This window comes from Penicillium longicatenatum (genome assembly GCF_028827895.1).
Source record: "Penicillium longicatenatum strain IBT 33135 chromosome Unknown contig_6_segment0_segment0, whole genome shotgun sequence".
Taxonomy (NCBI): domain Eukaryota; kingdom Fungi; phylum Ascomycota; class Eurotiomycetes; order Eurotiales; family Aspergillaceae; genus Penicillium; species Penicillium longicatenatum.
Genome location: NW_026643123.1, coordinates 2,584,756 through 2,596,181, shown reverse-complemented (window position 1 = coordinate 2,596,181; position 11,426 = coordinate 2,584,756). Strand labels below are relative to the sequence as shown.

The 11,426-nt window shown below is 48.5% G+C and overlaps 2 protein-coding genes across 2 annotated transcripts; one reads left to right on the top strand and one right to left on the bottom strand.

The window, feature by feature from the left end:
- Positions 1–462: 462 nt before the first annotated feature.
- Positions 463–963, bottom strand: N7484_009149 (uncharacterized protein; the record flags this gene model as incomplete). The annotated part of the gene is made up of 1 exon (XM_057119536.1): positions 463–963. The coding sequence occupies one exon, from the start codon at positions 961–963 to the stop codon at positions 463–465; it is 501 nt and encodes a 166-aa protein (XP_056969091.1).
- A 7,408-nt stretch (positions 964–8,371) lies between these two features.
- On the top strand, positions 8,372–10,786 carry N7484_009148 (putative nuclear localization protein; the record flags this gene model as incomplete). Its single annotated transcript, XM_057119535.1, has 3 exons — positions 8,372–8,471; positions 8,668–8,778; positions 8,925–10,786. 3 exons carry the CDS (start codon positions 8,372–8,374, stop codon positions 10,784–10,786), a joined length of 2,073 nt encoding a protein of 690 aa, XP_056969090.1.
- Between the last annotated feature and the right edge of the window lie 640 nt (positions 10,787–11,426).

Genomic DNA, 11,426 nt, shown 5'->3' with positions numbered 1-11,426 from the left:
ACTTTAAAATATTTCATGCTAAATATACTTGAGATTTTTGCCGTTGCTTCTCGGGTGGCGATCGAGATCGTCTTATTCAGTACCCCAATAGGCATTTCTATAAGCGGTAATCGATGTAATCCCCACTCTTCAGAGGGTCAGATGATCCCGGTGAGTCACGATTAAGGTGAAGAGATGCAAAGAAATCTGGGGAATTTGGGAGTTTGGGGACTAAGAGAATATTTCAAGTGAAGTCGGAAAACAGTCTTAGAAATTACAGAGGATGAATTTTGACCAGCAAAAAAATCGGGTTGGTGAATTAGTGGATATATAGCTATGTACAGGATCCCATTTTGTTCTATCATCAGGTAAAAGTCGTCATAACATCATGAAGTCGTAGAGTCAGGTCCAAGGAGCCGGAAGAATCGGTGGCGTAGAGTAGGTGGAGATGGGTAGAGGTGGCATGTTGAAAGGGTTTTCGCACTAGGCGGTTATAGGTTGAACGGTAACGGCACATAGATTATGATCCATGTAGTTGTCGGTAAGGTCACTCTCAGGAATGATCTCTGATGCTGTGACTAAAGGTTCCTTTTCTTCGGGAGTGATTTGCACCGTGACGATGGTGTTTTGGGCTTTTTGTGACTTTTGTCTGAGCTTGATCTCATTCATTTTCTTGTGGTCGAAGTCGTCCTCGGACTCGGACTCAGATTCCTCAAATTCGAAGGAGCTAATGCGGGACTTCATGTCATTCTCGGTCCAGAGAACGGAGCCACAGTGTAGGCGGAAGTGTGCAACGCAGCGGCGAAGGTCTGGGTCTGGAGCGGTAGCTTCACGGGCCAGCTTCTCCTTGGAGATGACCGTGAGCTTGTATGGGAGGGCGTTGCGGTTTGCCATGGGGGGCCAGCGCTTTCTGGTGTTCTTTTGGAAATTGGGAAGAGAAGGACGGGGCGTTGGCGTGGTGGGTGTGCCATTGGCAACAGTCATTATGGGCGACTGATTTATTGTGGGGTTTATATGATAGAATTGTCTGAGCCCAAGATTCGATTATGCACGGAAGAAGTAGATTTATGCGGTGGTGAATTGGTTAAGACTCGAAAGGAGGGAGAGAGAAACAAAAAGCTAGGGAGCAGGATGGGACGGACTTTTATACGGACAGATCTGCAGAGAACCTGGCTCCCAAAAGAATCTTCCAAGCGGGTCACCAGGACTGGATCCCCACTCTGCACATCCGGGTACCCGTTCTAGACCATGGTCCAGCGCCCTGATGGCTTCCACGCTAAACTACTTCTCTGTTTTCTACGTCCACAAACCTGATCTTTGCCAATTCACCACTCCATTGACCCCGCCTTAGAGGAATCGATCGAGATTCCAGGCTTTCTTTACCTTGTCCCTTGTCTGCATGTATCCCCAGGCCCCCAAACAGGAAATGGGAGAGATTTGTTGGGGCCAGTTACATGGAGGCAAAAACGGCTGTTCGATCCCTTCAGATGTGGGTCTTGGTGGATTTGGACCCAGTTTTATTGATCAGACGATGCCACGAAAATTTTTCCAGTGGAGACCCTTCGTAGCTTATCTTCCTTTGAACTTCGAGAATAGAAACGCCACTCGGCGAACCTGCTATGAACACTCACGATCCCCACGGGTTACCGAGTCTGGAAGGCCGAACCCCCTCAACATCGTGAAACTTTCGCATGCGGCACCGTGCGCCGTCAACGGTGACTCGGTTTCGTCTTCGACTCGAGTCAAGATCATACCATCGATTAATCTTTTTCTTTTTCCTTTAATTCCTTCCGCTTTACGAAATTCTTCAACAAAGAACCACGGTTCTCATTTTCCCTGACTCAACAGATGGAAGTCCAGATCGCCGTGAGAGAAAACCCCTGAAATGGCGTGCTGTGTGACTCAGCATTCCTTGGCGAACTTCCATTCTATCAAATCCCTCCGTGGCAGTACCAAGTTCCACTCAAACTCCACTCTTCACATTTCTGTTATTCACTGACTCTCTTCTCCGCATCCCAATTGCCCCATGGCACTGTTTTTCTAGAAGTATCTACAAGCCTCGCGCCTGCTCACGAGGTTGAAACGTGTCCCTCGCCCGATGGAAGATCATCACCTCCCGCGAATTATCGTGGCTCCAAGAGGTCCAATATTGCTCAGATGATCTTCCTTCACCGCTTGGTAATAATATTGGGCGAGACGCCCTCGACCCCACCCTCTCTGCGTTGTCCGCAAACGGGTCTGCGGATCCGAAATCCGCTACTTTGCTAATGTTACTGATCCTCGCTTCATGTACAGTACAATGTACATGTACGTCTTCGTCTGCGACCAAAGATCAAAAACAATTCAGAAGTACATCGTACGTTCTATGTAGCTATCGTCCAATGCCAACTTGAAAATGTATCACAAACAGATCCGACCCTGCCATCACGGAAACCGAAGAACGGACCCTCAATAGCATTAACACCAGAACAAAAGCAAAAAAAAAATCCATCCAATGCTGCCAGTCGGATGCGCTCACTAGCGCTAAACTCTGCTAATAAAATGCAAAGAATCTTTTTCCCCGCCTTTTCTGAGTGAAAAAGTAAGCACGTGGACTACGATCCCCGCGCGGACCTTCTTCACGACGCCTTCTCCGTGCGTACCCCAGTATATCCGTCCTTGGCAGTAATATGCCGCTTTTCCAGCGCATACATCTTGGTCTGAGCGATCAAAAAGTATCGACGGACCAGGTTGAGAAGTCTGATCATGCGAATATGGAACGGCCCTTTCCTGCCAAGTTGAGAACATGATGTTGAGAGCAATGGAGGCTATCAACGAATTGAAACTGCATCGACTGAAATCTGGAAGATGACATGCAGTGCGACATGTCCACGTCAGTATGGAAACACGAATGGTGAATCCCAGATGCGCCGGCATTCAGTAATGTGGCTTTGATTCGTCCAAACCATTCGTATTGATACTCACGTCGTGCTTGTGAGCGCGGTCGCATTGACATATATTTTCACGCAGTACTCGAACCAAAATTTCTTCTTGATTCTCCTAGACATCCTCCTGTCACGGGCCCTTAAAATACTACCTTAGGTCGATTTCGCTGCTCATCGATGGCTCTATACGATCATGTTCGCGTTTACCTCTGTTTGTTGCCAAAATGCGAATAGCAGTACCCGTTCTTACAGATTCATTCAAGGTTATTTCTAGTATCATATCCTCCTTGTAGCAATTATTTCGATTTTGCTTTGCATCAAATACGTCGACGACAAGGAATGACACAGGCAGATCTTCTCTGCTAATCACTTCAGTACAAAGTTCTTCCCTGAGTCGGATATAAAAACTAGATATATGTATGTTCTTGTGCCATGGCTTACTCTGCTTTTGTAGTAACAATTGCCATCGAATAGCCGGCAGTGCCAAGATTGACCTGAGGGAATAGAGCGCTCCAATATGTTTATGCGTAGGCATAGCCACTCTTTTGATCATTTTCTTTACTACGAATCACATATAACTCACTCGTAACCTCATTTTGCCCTTGCGCCCTTTATGACCTTTGTATTTATGTACCAATACAGCTCCAGGCAGAGCTGTCCATCTTATTTCATATCCCTGGAAGAACGGAATTCCCCTGTGGTATACCCTACTCTTGGGTTTACTTTGACACTTTGTCGGGACAAGGCCCTGCTACACATGGATAAGGTCGGGGGATATGTATCATTTCCCTGATATTCAGCCATGCCGAGTGGTGATGTGTTAGCGTCCGGTTTAAGCAATATCGGCGATGTTTGCCAAGTCATGTCCCACCGATCAAAAGGTTATATTATCCGATTATTCATCTTTTCTGTATACTGCCCTTCCGCCTATCTCGCTGAAGAGTGTGCAGATGTTATTTCAAGAAATCGAAATAAAATACCAGGTGGCTAGTTTCATGAAAGGATTCACCTTAGCTGATAGACATAGCACTGAGCATCGATCTGAGTTCGAAGGTTAGATCTCTAGTACCAACATCATACCTTGCAAAGCCATCCAGGCAAAGCTCCGGAGTAATCCCAGTATGGAATACTCCGAGAAACCATATGTACCAACAGTCAGGATCTAAATGCAGTGCATGATCATGTTCATTCTATGCCATGAAAACCACCCTAATCTCTGTAAACACTTGACAAAGCCAACATCCGTAAGACAGGGCTACCTAGTGCGCCGGTCTATATCCCAGCGCAAGGCTTTCTTAACGTCGTGTCGCGAATACTGATCTACCGGTCATGGGTCCTAATCAGCCCCGCCCCAATGCACGTCGCCTCCCGGCTCCCCTGCAACCTGAAACGTTCCTAGCTCCCACTAATGCATGGACGCGACCGACAACTCCACGCTGGAAACATTTCCCTGTCTTATCACATCGCTAATGTGAATCTCCAGCCATTGTAAGCTCGCTTTCCATGATCCCGCTCAGCAGTAGAACAGAAAATATATTCAAATTAAAATTCCAGATTTAATAAATGTTTGATACACAAGATGTTATTAATCCTGCGTTCCATCCTCGGGTGTAAGAACTTAACCCAAAGACTCGGGGCACATCAGTCGGGTCTAATGCAGCTTGTCACATTCGAGGGATAGTAGAGAGGGGAATGGACCACTAGATTTGGTTGGATCGAAACTGGATTGTTTCTCCTCTTTGGAGATTCAAACGATCTACATAGAATCTAGTCTGATTGGGAAGTGATGCTCAGGTGCACGGTGGAAACGCCGGCGAGTTGTCTTCTCTCATTTAGACGGTTTTTGCTCAAGAGGAATAGAGTTTTGGGTTCAAAACGATTGAGGCTATTTCAAAGTAGTTCTAGGTAATGTTTCCAAGTCCTGTGATAGATCAGCATAAGCCCGATGATTTTTCCTTTTTTTTCGGATTTTCCGTGCCCTTGGCTGCCCTATTCGAGGTCGAGATGCAATTCGTGAAACGCGTGGCTTATTTTCCTCCGAATTCGCGACGCTACGTTCCGATGTCAAGCCTGCGCCCGTTATACTAAAAGCAGTGCGAGATAGAAACAGAAGACCAGGACAGAAAAACGTCACAGAACAGAGACAGAAACAGGGAAATGCAAAATGCGAAAATGGCAAAATTCCAAATGGAAACGAGTAGAGGAAAAGAAAGCCCCTCGATCACTTCCATGGCTCTGTGATGCGCGTGATGATGTCCACATGCCACGGGCTTTCCTAGCTTTGAATCTCCTGTCGAATGAGACTTCGCTTCGCCTTGTGAATCGCCGTTTTTGGCTATACCACGGCGTTGGAATAGGTCAGGATCGTCCTTTGTAGAGGTTGCCTTGCGATTCATTTCCTCAGTTCTCGGTTAGACAGGATTGTAAGCTAGAAAGCTTTCTGATTTTGTGATGGGGCACTTTGCTCATTTGCCACTTCATCTCGGTGCCTGGTGCTGCGGTTGCATCTGGAAAGAGGCACCCGAGTCCCTTACGTGAGCCTTTGGAATCAGCCCACAACAAAGAATGCGGTGATGGCATCTGTCAACTTGTCATGGTCCATCACATCGAGCTGACGAATGTGGCTACTCCTCTTCTGGTTGATAAGGTGCGCCACCTTCAGACTGATGTATGTCTAGATTGCTGACCGTACAAGAAGCTTTTTGCATATCTATTGGTAATCAATCTAGGACGGTATTCTGGTTAAAAAGAATGTGGAACTTCAGAGCTTGTCAGCACTAAGACCATATATAATACCTCAAGTATCAAGAGGGCATGTATTGATATACGTATTTCGTATTGTAGGTGAGATCTAATTACCCCGATCATCCTCTTGCATATTCATATCTAGTATGTAACCTTCATTGCCTTTAAGGCTGCACGTTGCATTCAAAGGTACAGATTGGGTTAGGGACTGACCCTGCATCGATGCGAGCACCTAGCACGAGGGAATCAGTCATTTGCCCAATCGGGACCTGCAGAGTCACCTTCTGTCTGTTCCAAATTCCCAGAGTTGCGTTCCCTCTGTGTGACGAGGCGGCCATCTGCCGAAGCCGAGTGTGTAAACGGCAGTGCTGCAAGTCGGCTGTTGTAAGACCAGCCTCATGGAACGCAAGGCTGGTGACTATTTCCGTTTTGGACGGCGTACATAGCGATGCCTTGGGAAGTCGGAGCGTCGTTTATTGTGTAACGCTGTGCGTCTTCTTGACCGACCTTGTACGGTGGACGTTCAGTCTCTCAGGGCCGGATATCGCGCGTCTAGGGTATTTGGAATTGGTTATTGTACGCATGGACCGTTGATCTTCTCAAGTGACTGTTCTATTCTGGGTCATCTGCTGCTCAAGGAAACCGCGCTAGAGGCGGGGCTCCCGCGCAGATTCGAAAACCGACCATTCCAACCCTGGAGAACCGATGGGATAAGTATATGATCCATGGAATGGATATGATACCACATCACTTCCTTGTTTCTCTCCAGTGTCAAGGCATTAACCATGCTTTCGTCTCAATCTGTTCTCGGGGTATCCAAACCAGAATCTCCGTATTGTTCCAGGCGCACGAGCACTTTCATCTCTGTGATTCACTAGTTCAGATTCCTTAGCTCGTCTCCGGCTGACAAGATGAGGCCTGAGCTCACCATGGAACTCTCTCGGCCTTTTTTCAGTTTCATGGATCTTAATACCAGGGCCCCTCTTTGGCTAATTCTTTTTTATTTCCGGGGGGTTATCGCCCGACAGGGCACCGGCGCAAAAAAAAAAATCAAATACCTCTTTGCCCTAAATCAGTAGCATTTGGCCCCCATGTTGGATCCGATATAATCCGATTGACGGTATCTCCCGTCCTGCAGAAACGGGTCCCATGCCCATTTCGTGTCTGCATAATCAGTATAGAATCAGGCATATATCGTCTTGCAATAATTCAAACCCCGATGGCACTTACCTCGATGAATCCCATTCAAATCCCATTCTTTTCCAGATCGGACCATGATTCCCATGGTAGTTTTTAAGACACCTCAAGTTACACAATCCCAGGCTGGGCGCGATCCAAAGGCGGGAAAACCTATCACAGTGATAGCTTCCCTGGTTGTGTGATGACGGCGTGAAGAATGAAACTGGACGGGAGGGGCGTGGAAAAGGGCTTTATAGTCTAGAGCTTGGATATATAGGTCTGAAATTTAGGACTTTTAGCAACCTTTTTTCTTTTCATTTGGTTTCCTACATAAAATCTTATGATTGGGTCTTTCCCGCAAGTACTACTTAGTCCCAATCTATTTCATCTGTACGACGGTTACTTCCTCAGTGCTTTGTTCCTTTTTCCTTTCTTTTTTTCCATTTTCTCTTGAATCTCTGGCTCACTATCTCAGGGTCCATCTCTGCCAACCCCATCGGTATTTCGATCGTTGTCCCACCCCGGGAAAATCACCCTCCGCTCGAGCCATCATTATTGGTTCCACTACGCAGGATCTTATTTGTCTTGCTAAAGCCTTGAACCCTTGGCCTCGCGCCATACCCGCGCCCCTCCCAGAACAAAAAGAACACACCGTCCCCTCCAGATCTGATCCTTTGTGGAATCGTGGCCAATATCCGATTCTGATGGTCTTACAACGTTAATTTTTGCTTCCTTTCTTCGGCCCCGCGGCTGATCCCGAATCCTCCCCGGGCTTTAATCCGCTTCACAACCTGCTTTTGGGTCATTTTCCCCGTCCTTTGGTCACTTGAACTACGTTTACATGGTTTTTGTTTTTAATTTGGGATGTTTCTTTTATCCTAATTTTGCTTATATCCGGGAATATTTCCTGCTGATCTGATTTGCTGTTGATCCGCTAGGAATCTTCTATTGTGCTTCATTCTGTTCTGCAACTTGCTTTTACTCCAACTTCCCCCATTCCCGTGACCAATCACGCGACGCATTCCACTCTGGCCCCTTGCACCCATTTTGCTTTTTGGGGGGGGTTCTTTTCCTCTTTGAATATCCCTTAAAAGTGTGTGGTCTCCGCTCTGTTGGTCTGTGTGATCTGACTGGAGATTTCGCCTCCCCTCCTGCCCAAAAAAAGAAAAGTCCTGAAGAATATCAAGTTTGAGACATATCTCCAAGGTTGTATACTTTCTCACGTGGAGTTGGATACCTCAGGCTACACAAAGGAACTTCAGGCATACAGGCATACAGGCAAATATCAGGCACCAACACCATTCAACTCACCACTCACCGCCTCGCCCCTCTCAAAGTTCCAATCTTCCCAAACCCCCGGGAACATAGAGCTGCGTTGTTCACCTTTTCCCGTTGTGATCGACCCTACCCATCCTGCATGCAAGCCTAGTTTACCCGCCCTTTCTTTGCGCCACCCCCCATCGCGACCTGATTTTCTATCGGGCGCGTCCTTTGTTCTCTTTCCCGACGCGCGCCTCGGCCTCCAGGCCGTCTGATTTTCCACTATGTATGGCACGCCTCACTCCCTCTCAACGATGAACGGTATTGGAGGAGAGGTTGTCGATGGCTCGGGTACGATCGACCCGGCGAACTTGAGCAATTCAGGTATGTGGCTTTTGATTTCATTCTCTTATTCTCTTAATATATCTTCATTGCCCTATCTTTTCTTGCATTGGCCATGTTTGGCTTCCCCGTCGCGGCTTGTCGCGCGTCATCGGCGTTTTGGATGACCGGTCAGCGAGACTACCTACACTCCCTGGACTGTAGTCCCCGTCACCTTCCAGACTGATGCCCCTCCTAGTCGCTGTTCTACCGGTGCCATCCCCTGCAGAAGCAACCCCCCGTGGTATCAAGCGTACTCGCACTCCAGATCGCAGTGGGAATGGCCATATTGAAGGAGATCAGGACGATGGTATGTGCGCAATGGGGCGCCATGTTTCCTGTTATCTTGCTTTCCTCGTATTTTGAGACTGCTCCACTTCCTCACGCTTTTCTCATCGGTCGCATTTGGCATTGTATTGTATGACAGGGTATGCTGACCGAACGTATCCATTCCAGAGGACCAGGGTCGTCGCAAGCGAGGCCGTCCACCGAAGATCCCGCGGGCTACCTCTAACGATCATTCGGCTGGTACCCCAATTCAAACACCGCAGATGCAAGCCCGCCCGCTTCCCCAACATGCCGGATCGCCAACTCTTGCCTCTCCCCAAGACAAGACTACCCCGACAAAAGCACTGGTCAAGGCACTTCCAACGGTCCGAGACCACACGTCCGATCAACTGAATGATGAGGGTGACGAATACATCCCAAAGGAGTTCGATGAAGCGGGAGAGACCAAGGTCGATGCCATGGGATATCTACAGGGTACTCGCGAATATAAATGCCGAACCTTCCGTGTGCCCCATCGAGGCACTAAGCTGTTTATGTTGGCGACGGAGTGCGCAAGGGTATTGAACTATCGTGATTCGTACTTGCTGTTTAACAAGAATCGATCGTTGCACAAGATAATAGCATCGCAAATCGAAAAGGACGATCTGATTCAACAAGATATTCTTCCCTATTCCTATCGGTCCCGGCAGATCGCGATTGTCTCAGCCCGTTCCATGTTCCGTCAGTTTGGGAGCCGCGTCATTGTCAATGGCCGTCGGGTTCGAGATGATTACTGGGAAAGCAAAGCGAGAAAGCAAGGTTTCACCGAGGACGATCTAGCGGGTGAGAAGCGTCCAGGTGCGGCCAAGATTCGAGATGGACTTGCGGCAGATACCACGACTTCCAGCCTGCTGCCAGCCCTCCCCCATAATGATGTTATCTTCAGCAATACGGTCGAGCCACTGCCCCCCGGTCTCTCGTTGGATGTTTCAGATGCTTCTCCCTCGTTAACGCAACTTCCTATGATACATCTGGCCACAACGGATGATCCACGGTTGCGGGACTACAACGCCATTCCTCGCGCTCGCCAAGAGCTAACGGGACAGATCTACCACGATCGCAATCAGCCCAGCTCGGGCTCAGAGATCATCAACCAAGCTCAACATGCAGCTGACTTCAATAAGACTCTAGGGGCACAGCGAAGCTTTCGCCGGAAGGGTTTGGACGAATTCTACTCAAAGCCGCGTGAAGCCCCTGAGACAGAGGATCAGTCTACTACTGCCCTGGAATCCGGTCTCTCTGTGTCACAGCCTATCCAACCTACACAAATCCCACCCACGGGTATGGGCAACCCGGGTCATGCGCAGCACGTCATGCCTCACCAGGCAACGATGATACAAGGTCAACAGAATTTCCCTCAGCTTGCACATCAATCTGCAGTCAATCAGTCGCCAATGAGAGGAATGCCAACTGGTATGCGACCTGATCTCATGCACCAACGATCGAATCCATCCATGTCTGCTGGGGTCGGCCAAGCCCCCTATGGCTACCCTCCTCAACAGCAGGCTCAGCAGCAAATGTGGGGTCGGCCACCACCCCAGCCACAACAGTCGCCCATGTCTTCGGGTCAACAAGGTGTCAATATGGCACAATACGCTCAGCAAATGGCTGCGGCTCCGCAGCAAGCACCGTCGCCTCTTCACCATGCTCAGCAGCCTCAGCAATCTCCGCGCAACATGCCTCAGATGCCCCAGCAATACCACCAGATGCAACATCCACAGGCGCAGCAGCAAGCAATGGGAGGCATGGGTTTCCCTGGAGGAAATCCGGCCGCTTTCCAGGGTATGGCACGGGCTATGTATCCTCAAGCTCAAGGAGCACCGGGTGGACAGGCCTATATGGCTGCCAACCCTCAACAGGCTGGTATGGCGATGGGCATGGGTGCAGGCGGTATGCAAGGGTGGCCTACTGGGCCTGGCGCACAGATGCAACCTGGTCAACCCCAGCCAGGTCAGTCAGGAAGCCCATTGGGCGGGTGGTCAGGCTACTAGATTTCGATTCGGCGTTATCTAGAGAGGGCGCTTTGTGGAGTTCTTTTTTTTGTTCTGCATCAAACGCCGGTGATGTGAGGTTTCCTATCTGTATCTCTCTTGATTTTCTGCTTGATGCTCTTTATAAGCTGCTCTCCGCTTACCTCCTCTGTTTTCTCTTTGCCCTTACATTGCACTTGTGTGACACTCCCTCGAGGGTGATTCGGTAATGTTAATCTGGGCCATTTACCTTATTATACCCTTTTTTTTTTATGTCCTCGACGAGGCTCTCCTCAAATCAAGTACTACCTTGCCTCCTTGTCTTCATGTCCATTTCTATCTTATTTTTGAGAATGTTTTCCCGGCGTCATCCCCGAGTTACCTGGCGTTCCTTCTATTGCTATTTCTACAGGAATATGAGTATGTATGTTTGTCTTACCTTTTTTTGTCTCATACATGGTCGATAGATGGGGCGTCTATCTTTCGTCGCGGAATCGGCGATTTTTTCCCTGAGCCCGAGACATTGTTCTTCTTATCCTCTCGACCATGGTTCTTTGCATTTCCTCCATGGTCTGTGTTTTATTCTTTGTATCTTCCATGTATTTTGACCTGGAGCTGCGGTTGATACTTGATCTGTCCCGCTGCCTTGTTCCACATCTAT